The sequence below is a fragment of the Vanacampus margaritifer genome, chromosome 13 (assembly GCF_051991255.1).
Source record: "Vanacampus margaritifer isolate UIUO_Vmar chromosome 13, RoL_Vmar_1.0, whole genome shotgun sequence".
Lineage (NCBI taxonomy): Eukaryota > Metazoa > Chordata > Actinopteri > Syngnathiformes > Syngnathidae > Vanacampus > Vanacampus margaritifer.
The window spans coordinates 13,603,335-13,625,292 of record NC_135444.1 but is presented as its reverse complement, the minus strand read 5'-3'; the positions used below and the strand labels follow the sequence as shown (position 1 = coordinate 13,625,292).

The 21,958-nt window shown below is 39.8% G+C and overlaps 1 protein-coding gene across 2 annotated transcripts in view; it reads right to left on the bottom strand.

The window, feature by feature from the left end:
• The window catches only part of agbl4 (AGBL carboxypeptidase 4), a 336,250-nt gene that overhangs the window by 35,818 nt on the left and 278,474 nt on the right, over positions 1-21,958 (bottom strand). Inside the window, exons 7-8 of one of the 2 annotated variants that reach the window (XM_077584564.1) lie at positions 4,951-4,995; positions 544-633 (exon numbers count right to left, since the gene is read on the bottom strand). In XM_077584564.1, coding sequence (XP_077440690.1) covers positions 544-633; positions 4,951-4,995 — 135 coding nt within the window. The remainder of the gene's footprint in view (positions 1-543; positions 634-4,950; positions 4,996-21,958) is intronic. The other variant, XM_077584565.1, reaches the window with a different exon arrangement.

Here is a 21,958-nt window from a genome sequence, read left to right as displayed (position 1 = left end):
GTCTTCATCCTCCATCTTGAAATGAGCAACGTCACGGCATTCTTTTTATTTATTTTTTCAAATGATGTGCATGCTGGCAATGGATCATCTTTCAAACTGAGCGAGTGCAGTGTGAAAAGGGCTTAAGTCTCCACACTTTAATTCATCTGAGACATACCCTGAGGGGCTGCTGTTTTGGTTAGCAACGGAGTGTAAATGGGATCAAGTCTTCAATGATAGCATATATGAACTTAGACTCGCTACGGCAATCGGTTTGAGGAGAGGCATTTTTTCGTTTAAGTGCAAGACATATATAGTGAGTAATTCATACACAAGAATGGGTCCCTATGTTGATATATTAGCAACTTTTCCTTTTCAGTGTGGCTTGAATACTTCATTGTAGTCATACATAGTCATAAAGAAACAATATTTACAATACGATTTATTGCTGTGCATTTCTTACTGGCACATTTGGCTGATGAAATTCTTGGCTTTGTTAAACCCACAGAGGCCGGTGAGTGCTCCAGCATTTCAATCACTCCCCAAAAGAGAGCAAGAGCTTACCTTGACAGACAAACGAGGCAGGAGACTCTCCAGGGTGAACGCGAGCCGTGAGGAACACCAGCTTCTTCTCTCTTCCTGCACTCAGCTGGTCTACGGCGCAGAAAGACAGAAAAGCACAGGCATGCTAGTCAACTAGCATCTCGCAGCCTTGGCGCCAACGTTGCTATTATTACTCGATAATAAAAATTTGACACAGACACACGCAGCCTAGCAGCGTGCAATAGTCCCGGGTCAAGCTAACCTGGTTCGTCTTTTCTGAGCCGGATACACTTGATTCAAACATCAAACCGAGGGTCGCGAGGGTTACATGCCAGACCACTGCTGCAATAAGTGAAATCCACAATATGGAAATACTCGCTTGGCATGTTTTTATAGCATTTATGGCACTTTAAGAATATATTGAAACAGCAAAAAGAGCAAGATATATCACAAAAAATATTGTACGAACAGTGTAACATTGTACTGATCCGTACAAATTTTCAGTTTCCCAAACTAGCAAATTTAACTTATCATCTCACAATATACATCAGTAATTCCCAAAGATGTACATTATAATATTAACCTACAGCCATTGCTTTATGTAGACATTAAAAACATGTTGGAAAAGGATTGAGACGTCGAATAATCTTTTTCTAATCTCTTTAGGAAAAACTTCCCGTTTTCTCTTCTTTTTTTCCATATTTACGCCGTTATACACAATATTATGCCACCTCCAAGTGGCTGAAATTGGACTTGCACCCCAAAATAAGAAACAAAAAATACGAGAAATAGCAGGACCACAAAAACTAACCTGATCTTATGCACATAATGATACAGGTTTAAAATAATGTACTAAAATACAAACATTTTTGCTTCCAAGTATTTTAAATGAGTTTCGTATACGTTGATAAATGACATGAATGATTACATGACGATAAGTTGCAGGGTAACTTTCTGCTCATTAATGGCTTGTTTGTTGCATTAATATAATATGCAATAATATAATTGCATATATAGTTATTTAAAATAGTGGTAAAACTAATAAAATAAAAGTAAGAATAAAATGTCTTGACATGTAATTTTCTGTGGTTAAGATTTTAAATCTCGAAATATTTCGGAGTACACACTAAAGTCAGTATAGTGTGTGAAATGTTGCTAATTTAAAGAAAAAAACAAAAGCAAAAACATTTTTTAATCCACCATTGATTATACAAAGAACATTTTCTTTAATCTGAAAAAGTTGCTAAAATCTTGCATGGACTAGAATAACTTTTTGCGGTGAAAGGTTTTGGTTGGAATGGGAATATATCAATTTTGTTGAGTAAATATAAATGTATTAATCCATAATCTATATTCTTTTTTTTTTTTTTTTCCTTTCTGGGAGATCTCAGTATTGGATAATCTATATTCTTAACATGTTTTACAAGAGGAAACATGCACGTGTAGAACAGCAACTGGCACACTCTTTTTTTTTTTTTTTAAACTTGATAAACGACATTAATGGCAACTTAATGGTAGTTGCAAAATAATTTCCGGTTGATTAATGAACTGGTTAAATACGTTTTTTCAGCTTTTGAATAATAAGGCAGTGGAACTGTGCAATTTCTCTTATGCAGCACATCAAAGAAATATGAGGATGGTAATGAGAAAAAGTACAGTATATTACTCTGATAGCGAAAAAAGTCATAATACAATAATTAGGGGGTTAAACATTTACATTACCCAGGTATTTTAATTAGTTAAAATGTTCTAAGTATTTTAATTAGCGCCAGAGCCAGTATCTTTTCCTCCGAAAAAAAGTGTAAAAAATAAATACAATTAATAACATGAACCAAAGTCGAAACCGCCGAGGTGTTGCTATTTCCTTGCCAGTGTTTCTCCTCTAATCTGTTGCTAATTGATGCCAGTGGATGTGTGCCTCATTGCTATACACAAACTTAATATCATATTGATTCTCCCGCCTCTTTCTGCTGAGCGGAGAAAATGCTAATTAGCTAAAGGCTAAGCACTTGTCCTTCTCCTTAATTGCAATTTAACATCAGAGCAGTGTGTGTGTGTGTGTGTGTGTGTGTGCCTTAGAGATGTAAACAAAAAAAAATGTTGCTCCATTTAAGTAGTTTCTCTTACATTTTATTGCACTTTCCTCCCCCTCTTTGCCCTTCACAGAGACAAATGGCTTTGCCATTCAGGACCCGCTTTTGCCGTAAATGTGAGCGCTCGCGGTTCCGAGGCGCGGTTGGGAGCTGGGCGTCTGTGAAATTCCATCGCGTAGAAATTTTATACGCGGGGCCTCGACCTGAGTTTACCAAACGAGCCTTTGATGCAGGAACACAAGCGGGAATACGCGACTGCCAAAAGCTTTGCTCCTCGTCGTAAAAAAAACGGAAAACACACAAAGTTGTAAATGTGCTGGGTTCAGTTGCAGCATTAGTGTCAGGAACGTAGTAGGGGTTGCCAGCCCTCACTACCCACCCTAACCGTACCTTACAGTATTTAGACATATTCAACCCATTACATTACACAATTATGATTATAACTAAATGCCAAAAACAACGTAAGAAATCCATTAGAATCAAAACACTCAGTGCTAAGGTGGAGTTATGTCATTTTGTATATTTTTTTCTCTCCAATGGGAGAGCTTACTATGGGTATGATGGGAGTTCTGATGTGAAACTAAAAAGAAAAAAAACTTTGCATGTTTTCCTCTCTCGAAATGTTGCGCCCCAACAACTTTGGATCGGCGGTGACCTCCTCCCTCGTCCCACCGGCCATTGCGCCCTTGCTACTTCATCAACACGATCGCTTGCAGCAGGCAAGTGGAACCTAATGCTATTTTCACCGCTTATCCCACTTCGCTGTTTGCCTATATGTGTGAGAGTGCGTCACAATATGTCCGCGGGGCTCTCGCTAATGCTCCCCACGTCGTTTTTGTGTTTATGTGCTCGTCCCTGTGCATTGCTCTGTCTCCGGCTGTGCCCAACCGAGCATTGTAGCACTAAATGAACTTGCACTTGCTCCACAGGCAACTCCGGCGGGAAGCAAATAGCTGATGGAATAAAACGTATATATGGAATGTTTTTGGCTTGGGAACAAATAAAGTGAAGGCCAATTTATACTCAAAAACGGCAGAAGTATTTGCTGACCTGTAGGTGGCACTAGAGATCAGTCGTTAGGATTGTCTGGAAGGGATGTGGTTAATAATTTGAATTATTCATACACCAGCTACACTACACTAGCTAAATTTTGAGATAGCGACTAAAGCCATTAAAAAAAAAAGCTATCTTAATTTTTGGACATTTAATCCACATCTATTTCTCAACATATACCTATGTAGTTTATAGTTAATAAAAAAAACGTTTTAGGCTGCACAATATCTTCAACATCCCACCAGAGCAGACAGGAAGCCGTGTGTCATGATTTGAGAACAGGTGTGATGTGGTTCACATTCCTGGTGTTTGTAAGGAGCAGCATTTTGGATAGGCTGCAGCTGCCTGATTGTTTTTTTTTTTTTTTAATTAACACCATTACAGTAACCTAATTTACTGGAAATAAATGAAAAGTGATTTTGTGAGCAAAGTGCAGGCAGCATCTACCATATTAAATAGAAGTGGTCCAAGAACGGACCCTTGTGGAACTCCGCATGTGATCTCAGACTCATGACTACCAAGACAAAGTAGCAAAGTAAAATTTGAACCAATTTAATTTAACACGGTGCCAGTAAGTCCCACCCACTGTTCAAGTCTGTCGCACAGTATGGTATGATCAACTCGCAGCACTGAGATCTAGCAAAATCAAGATGAAGGTTTTGAATGCCTCATTATTCAGATGTATGTCATTTAAGCATAAACTATATGGTAATAAATGGAGCTTAAACCTATTTTTCCCCCGTAAAAAAAAGATTAAGTGTATTCATCCATGTTACATACAAACCCTTATGTTGAAGAACAGGGAAATGTGCAAGTTTGAACAGCAGGAATTAGCATCTGGCATACATTTTCCCTTGATAAACGACATTCATGATAAGTTGATGGTAGTTGCAGAATAATTTCCTGTTGATTAATGGATTAGTTAAACAAGTTTGTCAGCGTTGGTGTAAATTAATTCTTTCCCCTGCTGTGCGTGCCTCGGAACTGATGAAATTGCACAAGCGCTTTGTTATGATGAAAGGAGAACATTTGTTTGTTCGGATTGTAATTTACCAGAAAAACAACAGCAGAACATGTTTTTGAAACATTTTGACTGCGTGCTGCGTGAATAGAGTGTATACGACTTAACGTTAAAAAAAAAGAAAAAAAGTCTAAGTCGTAGAGTTAAAAAAAAGTGAGAAAGGGAAGTGAAGGTTTACGCAGGGAAGGAGAAGCTGTGACAATGACTGAGTGAGTGAAAGTAGCAGAAACCCAAATTGTGCCCACTCAGCATAATTCTCACCTGCCATTGTCCCGTGCGGCACTCTACGGAACATTACTGCTCCATCTCGAGCGGCAAGAAAAAAATGAAAGCATGTCAAAGTACGATCAGCTCTGATAAATATGCAAATTGGCGTAAAGCAGCAAAGTGGCCGAGGAACGGTGGGGGGAAGAAAAACTATAAATGTGACAGATACTGAAGGTCACTTCTCAATGTGCTGGTCAGCTCTTTGCATGCAGCAGATATGCTTGGAACTTTCGGGTTCACATTCATGAATTGTGTGTGACGTGATGTCATTAACTGAGCTTTTTATCATCGTTTTTTGTGAAGCGGTTAACCTGCCAAGATCCTTCATGCAGAAATGGCAACCTTGCGTAGATTTCAACAGACGCATTTACCAAATTTAAAGCATTCATTATTAGGAACATTAGCATTAAAAATAAATTTGGGATGGTATAGTGTGACATATTGAGGAGAATTAATTTGTAACAGTGTTGAACCAGCCGGGATACCTTGCAAGGTGAGCTCTGTGCCTGTTTAAAATGAGCTCAAATGTTCAATGCTGGAATTTATGTTTCTGTAAAGTGAAAATAAATGTCTTGGGAAAAACAACAACTTTACCCCCCCCCCTCCCCCCTCTTCTCATCCTCTCTCTTATGTGCACGCATGACCAACAACAAGGCACTCTAAAGCGGAAAAGAAGATGCATTTTTGGGATGTAGGCATATGTAACAGTACACTGCAATTATACCAGATGACCACTGATGAAAACAAAGGCCCTGCTTTTAGCCATGGAAAATTGAAATGGTAAAAAACACATTGTAATTAATTGCATGACTTCAATAGTTAACTCACGATTAATCACACATTTTATATCAGTTCCAAATGCACACTAAAATATTTTTTTCCTAAGTTTTCATACTCTTGCTAACATAAAAGTGGGAACAATGTTAAACTAATAGAAATATGGCTGCATCTTTTAGTCATTGATACAGTAATTTCATAATTCATAAAATTGAGTTAAAATTAAAAAGGTGTACTGTACGATAAAAAACAAGTGTAATATTGACTTGTGTTAAGGTCATATTTTTTGCCACTAGATGGCATAACTGCATTTCTAAAGGCATCGCTGACAGCTCAGTGCATTTTTCTTTTCATATTAAGAGCTATCTAATCTTTAACATGAAGTAACTTGTGAAATTCTGCACATTTTTAAAATTGTAAAATATAACTTGACCCCAGTCTCCACAAATATATGCATCAGTAATAAATTCATTAATGCAAATTTTTTTGACGTGGACGTATCTGCTGTGGTGCTTTTTTTATTTTTATATATTTTTTAAAGGCATAACACAACCTTTAGTGAGTGTACAATGTCTTACTGATGCTTTAAAGCAAGTATAAAAATTTGAGGTGCGAAGGGCGAGACCGCTACTGTAAAATGCACACAAGATGATATCAAACTTGATGGAAGATACAACCTTTTAAGTCTTTGGAACGGTTTGAGGAGAGAAAACGTGCCTTGGAGGATGTGTTTACAATAAAATGACAATGCCACACTGGCCACAGCTTTATGCCACATTATACTGCCAGCCACAAAGCAAGGCCTCAACGTCCCTGCCTCGCCGCTTTCTTAGCTCCGGCGCTTTTACGTTGCAATAAATTAGCCTCACTTTGGAGTGATGGCAACAAGACACGCTTGGGCACCCCTGCCTCAGTGCGTCACGTCGAGGATGGGCGTGAGCTGTAAATTTTCCCCGCCGCTGAATTTCTACAGAGCCTTGGAATGACACGAGACTCAGTTTAATGCCCAGCTGAGCGAGCCGGGACAAGCCACATGAGAGCGGTGCGCCTCCTCCAAGGCTCCCTTCCTCCAATGGATGACAACACCTCAAGGACAACCACTGAGAAATGAGAAAGTTCAAAAATGAACATCACGTTGTGCTATCCGGTAAGGAAGTCCACTGTGGTACGTCACTAGAGCTTCATCATCAAAATCAGAGAGGCGTTGAGGTCACGGCATGTCAAAGACCATGTCGGACCCGCAGCGTACTGTAAAATAGGGAGTGCTAAAGAGGATCAGAATTCAGAAGAAAGGGTGAGCATTAAAGGAAGCAGACGGGGAAGGGAGGATGGTTGCAGCCGAGGAGGAAACCCTCGAGAAGACGGCATGTAAATACAAGTGATGGCGGGCCTCTTAAGTGGAGATGAAGAGGCGGTGAGATGAAAAGCTCCGAGTGATATTCTGGATCAATTTGCTGCAATCAAGCCCCCTTATGGTTGCTCACTATGAAACGGAGAGATTTGTGCGCTTCAAGGACGCCTGTGATGACAGCGGAGGTCACAGACGACGGGCGGGTGTGAAGGGAAATGCGGTGATGTCGGCGGAGGGGCACCCGAGCGGCAGGAGGATGCTGTGCTGAAAGGTTTTATAATTACGCCAATAAAGAAAGGTGGCGGCATGGTTATGTCTCAAATGTCACTTAATATATGAATTAAAGTTGAGCCTGATTGAATGACATTGTCTGACATTGTCAGTTATAACGCAAACTATATAGGCAGTGGATCTAAAAAGTCTACACACACCTGTTCAAATGCGAGGTTTTGTGATAAAAAAAAATGAGGCTGGGATATCAAGAAAAATTGTATCATTAACTCATTCACTCCAAGCCATTTTCACTGAAGCAACATCTCTTGTTCCTGGCAGTTTTATTGGATTTTGACTGATTTTGCAAGAGTCTCTTCTTTCATCAGGAAAATTATATTTGTATCTGTTTCCGTTTTGCAGCAATTAGCTTTAGAATATCGTCAATATTCACATTCCTGGTAAAAACACTGACAAAAACAACTTGTTGCAACATGGCCCTGGCTGATCTCTTATACTCTGCTGCCACCTGCTGGCCGTTTTTGTTGTTGTTGTAAATAACTACCATTGCTTTAAGCCACCTCTTCATGTCAGAAGCTGCACCAAAGCCGTCTGTATGCTCTTGCATAAAAATAAATAAATAAATAAATAAAGTGTACACACGTTTTTGGGAGTGAACGACAAAGTATTAAAAACATGAGAAAAAAACACATTTTTGGGTTTGGATGAGTTAATGTGACCTATAAACTGTACAACTGATTTGGAAAGCAAAAGTAAACATGACTGCAATAATGTGGTTGCAAAAGTGTGCACACCTTTACTCATCTGCCACCATTTAAAGTTCACATGGAAGACAGTCATCAAGTGGCGAAAGGATGGCACAACAGTGGCAGTACCAATTTCGCAGCAAAATGGAGACAACAAAATGTAAAGGCAAAGCAACAATAACAAACACATTATGTATCATTATCTTTATAAAGCCACAATTTCTGATTGCGCTTGGATTGGATCTCATTAAATTCTCATTAGATGGTGTCTTAAAGTGTCAGCCGGTTGCTTAACGACACAAATCAGATCCATTTATCAAACAATCCACCATGAGGACTGAAATACATCGCATGTGTTCGACCATTGTTGTTAGTGTCATCTTCAAGGCCAGCACAGGAATACGGACCTCTTGCGGTGTCTTCAAGAGGTCTGTTAATGCTGAGAGGCAGTGTTGGCAGACCACACAGATATACAATGAAAGAGAGTCAAAGTCGGCGCTCTGTCAAGTATCAAAAACAATGGTCCCTTTTTAGCCAGACGTCTTGCACAAAAAGCGGCGGAGGCTGCAGGCGGTTTCAAGGCGGCGGTCACAGGCCTTTCTCCAAGCACGTCTCTTCTCATGGCTTCAAAAAGAGATGACGGGAGGAGGGAAACATAAAAAGGAGGGATGGCTGGTCTGTGCGCCGCATGATAGAGAATCACAAGCAGCCAGTAATAGGCTTTTTTGAAGAATGGGCCACTGAACTTTAAGGGCCGTCTTGCTTGAAAGGACAAGTTACAAATAGGAAGAAAGCCGAGGGAGAAATGATTTCCCAGGGATGTACCCCGACTGTGTCGCCCTATCGCTGAACCACAGCAAGACTGTTTGTGAGCACTGTTAGCCCAGCTGCTTGCAAAATTTAGCAAGCTAGGCTAACCGTTTAACTACATTAAAGGGCAAGTCACAACAAAAAGCTGTTACTAAATGTAGCTAAATATGCATATTGTATTACTTTTGCCTTTGACTAGCATACAAACCAGGCAGATAGTCAAATGACATTTCATAACATTTTGAAATCAAAATAATCCTCACCAATCAAACTATAACGATCCAAAGTCCAATGCTTTTCAATGAGCGGAGAGCGTCCTTTCACCAACTAAGTCGGCCATTTTGAATCATGACATAAGCTCCGAATTGTCCATTATTATAAGCCAACAGCACATACCAGTAAATATAGATTATACAAATAAAGGTATACAATATACAGTACCGTTTCTCAACATCCAAGCAAACCAGGCTAACAAACTAAATCACATGAAGCTTCACAACGCAAAGCTATTGTGAAAAGTTGGCTAACTGCTACCATTTGTATTGTATAGTTACCTAATGAAGATATTCTGTATAAATTCATTCATTCAGAGTTTTAGTTTAAGGTAGCTAAGGATGTAGCTAAATCTAGCTAATTTATTGTTTAGCCACATAATCAACCCTTTCATCACATTGTAGTGATTGTAGCAAGACAAGCTTTACAACACAAAGCTATTGTGAAAAGTGGCTAACTGCTCTATTTTTTTATTACACGTTACATAATCAAGATATTCTGTACGAGTTCATTCATTCACTGAGTTTTGGCTAAACGTAGCTAAGATGTGTAATTTATTGCTCATCCAAATAATCAAGGCCTTCATCACATTGTAGGGATTGCAGCAAGCTAAGCTAGCATTAAATAAGCATTCCTAACACAAAGGTTGAACTCGGTGTAGGTAAAATGAGCTAATTAAGGGGAAATTATACTTTCATTCACATAATTAAGTCTTTAATTACCTGATTGGAAACTAGCTCTACCTGGGGCAACGTTGATCAGATTTTTCTTCCTTACTAATGACATGTTCAGTGGCGACAGTGTTTTTTGCGGTCTGGACAAAGTTAATCGGGACCATTTTCAAGGTAGAGAATCCGGAACTAAACTCATCAGCCGAAGCGAGCGGTCCGACGGACAAACAGACAGGAGTGATGCGTAGTCCTTTATTTCTCTTCTATAAAAAATTTGGAAGGCACACTGCATCCAAGTGGAGGTAAACAAGCGTAGCTGGCTTTAATAACTGCCGTCACGCCTCCCAGCTATGTCTATTAGGATGCTGACTTCTGTTTCCATTCTACCTGTTTTTCTTTTTTTACTCCTCACAATTCACACTAGAACTCACTGTCGGCCTGCGGTCTTTGCCTGTGTGTTTGTTTGTGTGTCTGCGTGCAGGGAGGTCACGTGCGCGGTTACGGGTGTCAGCGTGGCGGCAGCGACAATGTCATTCCGCAGTTTAGTAACAGGCCATTACCTCGTTAATATCGGCCTAATGGGCGTTCTGCTACCTTAAGCCCACAGCCGTGTTTGTGCCATTAGCAGCCACTTAACGCCGCGTTCGAGTCCACCGGCCACTGGGACACAACAAACAAAATAACAACGCACCTATGTTACCGCTTTGTTACTTTATGCTTGGAAACATGAACATGGCTGCTTTTTAGTATAATGTGGCTTTCTCAATATCCACTTGTTGAGTTTGACTTTTTAACAATTCGTTTCTCATGTTAACCTATCTGTACATAGCCTGTTAACAACTCAAAAATATGAGTGCAGTAAAGTAGTACAGTTTTGAATAGGTTTTCACTGAAGCTTGGACTACAAAGTGCCTGCTTAGGGAATGATGAGGAAGAACAAGGTAACAAAAAATGTTTTGATTAAGGCTGTGTATTTAAGGTCAATCCTTTAGTTTTTGTTGTATATTGAAGACATTTGGGTTTCGGATCAAAAGACAAATATGAGACCTAAGTTTAGATTTTTTTTTCTTCTTCAGAAAAATCGAGATTTGTTAAATAACTGTTTCTGAGAAACAAACAAGAACTGAAAGAGGCTGAAGTAAAGGCCTGGAAAAGGATTTTAAATGAAGAATGCAATAGTTTGGTGAAGTCAATGGGTTGCAGGATTTATTCAGTTATTGCAAATAAGGGTTATAGCAAATGTTATTCACTTTAATTTAATCTAATAATGGTTGTCCCATTACTTTTGCTCACTTGAAAAGTGGGTGGCTTCAAACAAAACATCTAGTCTAGTCTAGTCTGATATCTTCCACTTTTTTTCTTTTTCACACAAAATGTTTATCTGTCTGAATTTGAACATCAGTCAGCAAATGTCTGATTAACTCTCATCTGTTTCTCCTTCACAAATGTTCAATATTCGCAATAACAAATCCTGTTGTGAGGGCTCAACATTGAGGATGTCACTTTTTCTGTGCTAGTCACATGGTAACATAACGTAAATTAATCAGGGAGCTAACTAGCTAGAAAGTGGCCTAAGGAAGAAATAACAGGGTATGACATAAATGTAAAAATAACAAGAGAAATGAGTTCAAATTCTGTTTGCAACAAAACTGAAGAAACTGATTTAGAAGTCTTACATTGACTTAACAGCTAGCCAAACATCACTAAGCCAATTTAATTAAACTCACAGCATAAAGGTGATTTACCCCCCAGTTTCTAATCCTGCTGACTCAATTCACATAAACTTGAAAGGATTTAAATGTGGCATAACACCAGTAGTTAATGCAACTCCCTGATAAAGCCGACATCAAACATCTGCGATAACATCACAGCTTACCGCTACAAATGAAACAACTTTTGATATAGCTGAGCAAAAGTGTATGTTGGGGCAAATCTTTTATACTCGCTAAAAAGAATAAAACCAAGGAGAACAGATGCTGGAAGGGGAAGAGAGATTTACTTGATGATGATCATATTCTATCTCCACACATACATTGAACACAAAAATGACAATTGAACCCATGACTCCTGCTTCATGCGCGAGAACCGGACTGTGATCTGCTGGTTGCCATGACAACGAGCGGGCAGAAGAACTCAGACGGAAGGATAGCGATGTATCTGTGTGAGACGATACATGGTGGCAGGCCTTTTCCAATGGCTTTGATCGCCGAAATGTTTGTAGTGGGGGCAAACCTGCAGAACAAGCAGGACTTCACAGAGGCTACTGACACACACACACACACACACACACACACACGCACACACACACGAGATGAAGCAGAGACAAAGAAGAGACATAAAAAGCAGTCGGCTGATATTTCTCTACTTTTCACTCTGTATCTGTTGCTGAAGAGCATTGAAGAGGCAAAGGACAATGGGGTGAAACATTCACAACATTCAGACCAATGGACAATTTACTATTCAACTAAGCTAATGCTAAAGGTTCAGGCTGAATGCGGAATATTGCTTCACACCATGTTTCTCGCAAGTGTTGGTAGTGGGTGTGGCTTCTCGTGGAAAAGAGAAGGTGCTCGTCCTTTTACTCTGACAGAAAAATAAAAGTTTGAACATCGCTAGTCAAACTGGTGGCCGTTAATTGTGCTACTTTGGATGCTAGCTGCTATCTTGGTTGACAGTTCAACAGCTGTTAAAAGAAAAGAAATAAAAAAGGTAGGTCTATTGGAAGCTAGCTATGTTGTACAGCTCTCGCGGCCGAGATTCAAACCCATTCCAACATAGAGGTGCTAACCACTAGCACATCAAGTTAGCAAGCTAGCTAGCGATAGCGCGATCGAGAGATAGAGCTATAGATAGAGTGATAGATAGAGAGAGCTAGATAGATAGAGTGAAAGAGATAGAGAGTGCGGGAGCGAGCGAGCGATAGAGAGAGATACATAGAGATAAATAGATGAGAGATAGCTAGAAAGATAGATGGAGAGATAGATAGATAAATATGGATAAATAAATAGATGGAGAGATAGATAGAGAGATAGATGGAGAGATGTCTAGAGAGATGTCTAGATAGATAGATAGATAGACGATGATGAAATGATTTTTTTGGTGATTATAACAAGATGGCTGTGCAACATGGAGATGAAGCAGCAGATGTTAGCCCCAACTGAGCAGAAATGATAAGATTAACCAATTTTAGTGAGGAAATTAGTTTAAAACCACAAAGCAATAAACTGCAGTCTGTTTGTAAAGCAGCAGGAGATAAAGTTCATTCTGTTTGCATACAAACAAAGTTGCAGTGAAACTCTTAAAAGAGACATGTGGTCTATTTAAATTCTTATACAGACATAAGGAAGATGCATCGACTGACGGTCACAAAACAATTCGTATATGCATTTTTCAGCAGCTTCTTTGGCTGCTATTGGAGGAGATGGGCGAGGTCGAGCAGTGGCCAAGCGAGCCAGCCCGACGAGGCCCCCCTCAGCCAGGGGGGCTCAGAGGGAGCAGATTAGAAAAGGGTGATGCAATATTAATTGGTGGCGCTGCGTGCGTGCCAGGGAGCGGGGGGCTGTCGGTGGTTTCTCTCCCTGAGGGAAGGCTGTCAGGAGCTCGGAGAGACGGGCCGAGATGAGTCGCTGACCTTGTCTGTCAGCTCGGCGGAGGAGAGGAGGGCTCGCCGAGGAGACACCCAGTCCCGCTGACACTCGGATCAACACACTGCCAGTCTACCGCGAGCCAGCTGGGACACATCACCCCCCCATACAACCCGACACTCAGGAGTGACAGACAGACTGACCCGAGCCATCCAATGTCCATAGCTGCACAACGCGTACTGGTAAGCTCAAATGTGTACCTACACTCAAGAGACACTTCTTCAGGTACATTATCAATGGGGTATATGCCACGGAGGAGGCGGGACTTCCGACTTCCGTAAGTCACACACCTACGCTGTTTCCGGTTACTGTTGCGACATAATAGGCCGTGTCCCAATACTCGCACTTCCACCCTTGTGGCCCTCCATCGCCCGTTCCCGTTAATAGGTGCGAGTGTGTAGGATGTCTCAGTTCTCCCAATGCTTCTCAGAGTACTTCGGAGAACTGAGACACCCTACACACTCGCACCCAACAACGGGAACGTGCAATTGAGGGGCACATGGGTTGAAATGCAGTATTTGAACGCGGCCCATATGTCACAAAAGTAACCGGAAACAGTAGGTGTGTGACTTACGGGATTCGGAAGTCAGTGGCATCTACCTCATATTGAGCTTATGCACTAACAGAAAAGGTACGTTACCAGACGCAAAATGAAGACGTACTTTATTTTTGACTTTCCAGGCTGAGGGATGCTTCCAAAGTGGGTGAATCAACAGGAGCATATGGGCAACAAGTACGTGGGACACACAAACACTAGACGCATGTCAGCTTCAAATAACCCTCTCCCATCTGTTTCTCTGTCTCTACCTCCCTTGCTACGTTGCCCCACTAGCACAAAACTAGGTCATGGCAAATCCATACATGCATGCAAAACTATCTCCGTTTTGGGTCAATACTTAGATTTTTAATTCCCACAAACCGTCCTCTTGTCAGTAAAGATCAAGCGCCTTAAATTATCAATGCACTGCAGGTCAATAATTCAGATTAAGGCAGGCGGTTGCATAGTCGTCAAATTCCCCGACATCTCAACAAGCCTGGCAAAGTGCTGGACATCACAGCAAAGTCAAAGAAGCAAGATTTTTTTATTTATTTTTTTAATAGCAAAACAATACGGCACCCAGCCGGAGAGACTTTGGTGTGAAGTCAATGGCAGGTTACAGTTGGGGGGGAAAGCTGCAGTGACAGCTGAGCTCTTATTTTGGCCGTCACCTATGAAGCCATGCGTCAGCCCTGCTGTCCTACCAGTTTTCTGGTGTGAACACACACACACACACACAGTGTACATATGACACACAGTGTACATATGAACTTTTTTTTTTTTTTTTTTTTACACATTTCTTTTCTCATTTACTCCTGACACTTTTTGTGGAGTCCCTTCCTCCGTTTGAGGCCAACATCTACACTAGCTGTGTGCAGGTGCTTGCTGCTGGCAGCCTGTCAGCTTCAGTCAACTTGATGCAACACACACATACCGTACACAAACACGCACACACTTTGCGGGGTTAACACTTTTGCGCTCCACAACCATCAGAAGTGGCAAAAGTACACCCCCCCCCGCTCTGTACTTAAGTTAAAGTACGGTGAGTTACGCAGAAAAGAAAGTTGAATTATTGATTCAAATCTTCTGTGAAAGTATAAAATTACAGAATGAAGTGTAATTAAATATAGTAAAATGTTTTATTTATTTATTTTACTGGCAGTTATATACCATTGTGATAACTTTTTGTTAAAAGGATAAAAATGATCGGCTATGTGGTTCGATTGTATTGATAAAGTCTTTTGACCTTTTTTTTTTGCGCATGCTTAAGTCAATACTCCGTGGCATTATGTGAAAAAAATGCAGTTTTTAGCATTTAGCATTAAGTTTTACCAATCTGTTCGAATGACTAAACCAATATGTTCGAATGACTTTATCACTGTTAGAAATAGGATGACTTTACAGTACATTCCATTTGACTTTATCAATGTGTTTGATCGACTTTAACATTACATTCAAACTTAAATGCTAAATAAAAGCATAATGCCATGTGATATTGACTTGCACATGCTAAAAAAACAAAAACAGACGACTGTCGTATATACTATGCATGGAATTAAACCCTCTCACAGTATCAATGTGCTGCATATGTAAAATGAACCACTGTATTTATTTATAACTGAATAAATACATTAATCTTGCCAAGAATGGCGAGGCTGCTTTAGAGCGCCTCGTTGTCAGCTGTAAACACACGCACATCCCAGAGAACGAGGCAGAAAACAAAAAGAAAGCAGCGTGAGAGCCAGCATAAGGATAGATGCTTCCCGTTGTAGTGGCCGCCTTAGAGCGCCTCGTTATCAGCCGCGAGTGCATGCAAGTCATGGAGTGAAAACCAGAAGAGTGTCCGGGGATTGTTACGTGACATTGACGTGTTCACTTTTGAGTGCCTTGTGACGACCTGATGGAATACAATTACAGTAATTTCTGGACTATAAGATGCTACATTTATCACCTGCATTCGACACAAAGGTGCGGTTTATCCATCAGATCACCAGGGGGCGCACTATAAAGAGCGTCAGGCAGAACAAAACCAAGTGAGCCCAAATACAGTAAAAGAGACAGCACGAGAGCGAGACATTTTGCGCCCTCATTATGGAAAAGAAAGTAGTAGTAACATTAAAACACCTGCGCCTTAAAGTCAGGTGCGCCTTATTGTCCAGAAATTACTGTAATAAGAATAATCCATATCTGTGATTAGAAGAATAAATTGATCAGACTTATATTACGATCACAATCTCCCTTTACTGATTGGAAATTAGCAAAGCCAAGATGATCGTTCAAATCTAGCGTCTGGTTTAAAATAAATCATTTGGAGTCAGAGAGTGCATGGTGACCTCCCGAGCAGAGAGTATGGAGCTGATGCCAGTGGAAATGGCCCAGGGTCAAGTGACACCTCCCAACAAGACGCTCATTAACACCCCACCATTAAAAGTGATGGATGCCATGATCAGTGGCCACCGTGTGTGTGTGCGCGCGTGTTTATGTTGACATTGACAAGGGCGGACAAGTGTCACTTTTTGTCTTTAGCCATGAATTCCACAAGCGCGTGAAGCTCGTATGTTCTGGGTGGTCAGGTGTTAAAATTTGATGAAAAGCGTCGTCCACAGTCATTAAAAAGAGAATGCAATTAAGTCAGGATGTAAAAAAAAAAAAAATGGCAACTGATATTAATCTCTGGCCTGGATATCAAATAGCTTTAACACTCGTGTGTTTGCGTTTATGAAGTAATGTGACCCCTTCTATGTTAAATCATCATTAATTTTTTTATTTTTAAAACGCAGCAAATATTCCTACATTTACCATAGTGTGATTAAACCACTGATGTTTAAAAAAAAATATATATATTTTCATGCATACAACACTGATTCAACATCCTTTTTTTGTACCGTTAAATCAAATATAACACATGGTGAACATCTATTGTTTTATCTTTTTAAAAAAAAATTTTTTTTATTACAAACACGAACATACCTGTCATCCTTTCAAGTCTGCTTAGCTACGAGAGCCTTGTTATCCAATTAAAAGATTAGATTTCGTTCGTAATTAAAGATGAATAATTCCACGGTTTGGATTTGTCTGCCCCTTTTCATTAAGCAGCCCCCAGATGAAACGCTTTGAAAATGATGAGGATCTTGAAGAGAAAAGAATTAAGCTGTGTGACATTTATTTTTGTTGCTTGAGTCAATGAAGCTGCCGCTTTTGTTGTGACGAGAATGCAAAGCGGGCTAAACGCGCATGACGAATGAGGGCTGTGAAGAGACAAACAAACCGATGAAGTGCTGCGCGCTTTCATGTGGCGGAAAGCACACTGACGCCGCCACGCTTAATCACGTACATTGTAACGCTGTTTACGGCTAAAGGTATAACATGTCTTGTTTTTTTCCCCCCGCACAAACATCTTTGATGATAATTTTTTTTAAGCGCTCAAGTATCAAATTCTTGACTTCTTTCACTTTTTTAATGCTTCGGCCAAAACCATGTCTAAAAGAAGAAAATGTGGCTTTGGGGCCAATGAACTATGTTGAAGTAAGGGGAGGAGCTTCATTCAGTCAAACCATGGCCTTGATTTGTTAGCAATTTACGACGAGTAACAACTGACAATAATAACTGGATGCCTTGTGATCTCAGACATAACATTATTTAAAGTTACTTTGAACCAGCAAAGTACAGTTCCTCAATTTCATGTCTCAGTTAAAGTAAACATTAGCATTAGCTAATTGAATATAGGCTAACACCGCTAGTTAGAACAAATTGTAACACATAACAGGCGGTATAGATAGAGGGAGGATGGAAACAGTCACTGTTGCTATTTTAATCACTTTATTAAACAAACATTAACAATATTTGGTAAACAAAAGCATTCTCAGCACACTTTGACTGACGTCATCACTAAACATAGTGGCTAATGCTACAGCCAGGAATTAGCCGGCCCAAAGTATGTACTCATTCACTTCAACATCACTCAAAAAACGCAGACATGCCTTTTAGGCATACACGATTCACATTCATGCTTTATAATTTGTTTATGGCAATTCCTAGTGGACAAAAATGATACCTGCATCTCACATGCATATACTGCATATCGTCACTGCTACACTGAAAACATTTATATTTACTTGAAAAAATCTAGTAAAGTTTTTTCACATCAGAATTTTTTTCAGTGTATGTGAAAAACACACGTATGTCCATTTTTATGTTTTTGGAATGAAACTGAATGCAGACATCCCAAAAAATAAATAAATAAATAAATAAAAATACAAAAAAAGGGAAAAAAAAAAGAAAAGAAAAAAATGTGAATCTGCTATGCGAAAAAAAACACTTATGTCCATTTAATTGTTATTTTTTTTTATGTTTTTGGATGAAACTGAATGCAGACAACCCACAAACCTAAAAATAGGGGAAAAAATGTAAATGGTGTTTTTCCACCTACCAAGGACAATATGTAAAATATTTATAACACCGTAAATATTTGCTCGCTACTTTGCAGATTTCATCAACTGCTATGGAACGTAAACCCGACGATATAAAATGGATTTTTCCAGCATACATTATCAGCTCAAGTTGCGCAACTTAAAACAAGATGTTATTCTTACATGAAACCACCGTTAAAATACTATCAGTGCAATTGGCTGATTTCGAAACAAATCATCAATGTGAGATCGAGGGGTGTGTCGAGTGGTAAATGGTGAGAAAGTAGAGAGGTGAGATGAATATTTAAGCACGCGTGTAGCGATTAGCGTGCGGCGAGCCAGCGACATCGGCTGCTGCCATGACGACTCACTCACTGCGACGACGTTTTTTTTTTGGGGGGGGGGGCACCTGCATTAATAAAGGTCATGTGGGGGCTCGGGGCTGAAGCATACGTGAGTGCATATTCACATGTATAGGCTCACTTTTGCATCTATTTACTGGAGGGCCTGATGGACTCCAACATTGCTCGTTTCTAATCACTGCAAAGAGCCAAACAAGCTTGTTGAGAACGATAAGGACCTTTTGAAAAGAGCTGGCAGCCTCCATATCGGTTATGTACTGTGTGGGGACATGCAGCCCCCAACGTGGTGAGTGGGTACAAATGGAAGTATGCCAAGAAGATGGAGGGAGTGAGGGAGGGTCACTTTACTGTCCACAAGCGTAATTAAAATGTATGAAGTTACTAACCTTGAGGGCCAAATAATGATTTTACACCACTGCGGGAAATAAAGATTATTACGTGACACATGTTTTGCACATGTTCGGTTCAGGAGACGCTGACGGAATGATGAAGAGAGCAACAACTAGAAGAGGAGTGGGCAAACTTTTGTGCTCAAGGGGCACTTTTGATATTTTAAAACGGAATGGTGGGCTAGGTCAGAGATTCTCAAGTGAGGTATGTATGAGAAACTGCCTACAGTTTCGTTGTATTTAACATTCTAGCTCAATGCATTTGTGTTTAAAGTATGTTTTTGAATTTATCTCTGTGCAATATCATTTCTATTGTAACTCATGTGCAATAAATTTCAAGTAGCCTTTTCTTTTTTTCAAACTTATAAGTATAGTGTTCAAACTGGGTATAACGATGCGTAAAATGCAAAATCTTGTTTCTGGAAAAAAAAATACTTTTTAAAGAAAATAAAACAAACCCGACCCAAATAAATAAATAAAAAACAATCCACAGGCAAAATCGTCAATCAGAAAATCCTGCAAGATAGGTTTTGCATTTCGCCCATCATTATATTTTCTCAGAATAAAACCTCTCAATGTCGAATTTTTGAAGAAGACTTAAATATTTGTCACCCTCTTAAAAGTCATATTTTTGCAAAAAATATTTTTTGCTTAAATTTAAACTTAAACTTAAATTTGCATGATGCAAATGGTTCAATTTTTTGTGTTTCCTGAAAAATCTTTAAAAAATATGACTTAGACGATTATTTTAAGAAGGCGTTGAATTATGCTTTCTACGCTATGATATGCTAATAGTTTCTGTCTTTGGTACAGCAAAAATGTTCATTGGTAACCTGCTGTATGTTTAATGAAAAATAATACACTGTTCTTAACTTTTAGAGAATTCTTTCAGTGAATAATGTGCATTTTTTTTTGTAATGCAGCTGTTATCCTGAATGTTTGAATAGTTGAATGCCAAACACCAGGGGCGTAGCCAGAATTTTTTTTATTAGGGGGGGAGAGGGTAAAACCATGACTCATACAGGGGTGGCCATAAGTTCATACCTGAAATGTCTAAATAAGTGGTTCTTAACCACGCAGCCATACCGTTTGCATGCAACCTTGGGTTACATTCGATTTTTTTTGTTTTTTTTGCTGTAACTAAAATTTATTGCTGAATTTGAAGTCTTAAAAAAAAATAAAAAATTCTTACTGTATATACTGTACATTGTCTAGGTTGCGCTTATATGACATTTATTATTTCTAGTTCTTTCCTAAAATCGGAAAAAAAATAAAAAATAAAAAAGCAGAAAATGCCATTGCATCTTGAATGTCAATTGAAAAACCCACAAATATAAGCACAGCCACTCAGACAATCTTCCAAAAAAAATTCCAAGTTCCACAACGATAAGTCCTTGATGATTTTATTTTATAAATCATACATTAAATCTGTGTTGAATTTCTCGCTTCTCTGCTGGTTTGGCAACCTCAACACCAAATAAAAAAAAATGGACTGAGCAAAATAATTAAGACAAGCAGTAAAATATTGGGAGTTCATCAAAGCTCATTTACAGATTTGTTCAACAGTAATCCAGGAAAGCCAATGCCGTTCGTTCGGAAGACTCCCATCCTTTATACTTTACGTTTTAGATGTTGCCGTCTGGATCTCGGTTTAAATTTCTGGTACAAGCATTTGCACCTGCTTGTTTGACAGTTTTTATTGATTTTTATTGAATACCAAATCAAGCAATTCAATAATTTTGCACTGATTGCACTTTCCCCGTCATGTACGTATCGTAAATTATTGTAACATTATGCCATTTGAGAACCGCACCCAGCATAGAAAACTTCCAAGAAGCCACATTTGAGCATTCCAAACACTTCCAATGTCACAGCTACTATGACACGAAAATCCGGAAAAGACGAATCCGACGCTGCTCCGAGACGCTCCATAAAAGGCAGCGAAATGTCCATATTCATTAGGTTTGCGTGTGTGACACAAATACAATATGTTCCCCTATCTTACTGCGGCGCTTATGCGACAGACAGCGAGGAGGCTGCAGAGCCCAGCCCAGTATCCCCGCCACAGCGCTAATCCATCATCACCTCCACTGAACCACGGTGCTGCCAATAAAGCCGGGCGGCAATACATTAGGAGGCATGTGGCAGGCTTTAGCCATAGTGACATTGACAAGTCCCCTCGGGCTGCGGGAGGCGGCTGGCCGCGTGCTACACTTGCTTACACAGGCAATAATATATGGAAATGCATCCGTGTGCAAGAGCAGCGCAGTTTGATCTATTCACGGAGGAAGTGGACTTGTTGCCCTATCAGAAAAAGGCCAAAAAGTGCAATGGGACATCACTAATACGACACTTTTTTTTTTTTTTTGGGATGAATTATTATACATTACCTGGCTTGTTTTAGCATGCGGATTCTGAGCCAATAAATAAATTAGCATATGGACACCTGTGTTGCTAACATTTTATACACTGCTTTCTATGCAGCAGGGTGAAACAAATAAGTGACAGTTGTGTTAGTTTTGTGTCATTCATCCATCCATTTTCTTGAACATTTATCTTCTTTAGGGTCACGGGTGAGCTGGAGCCCATCCCAGCTGACTCGGAGCATGCGGCGTACACCCTGGACTAGTCGCCAGCCAATCGCAAGGCATGCACGGACAGAAAGGCATTTAAATCTAACATCTATGGAAGATTCTGAGTCTTCAATGAACGTAAAATGTTTGTTTTTTTGTAATGTAGAAGCTGTTTTTGCCCAAATCAAGATTCAAATGCAGACCCTCAGAACTATGAGACAAACGCGC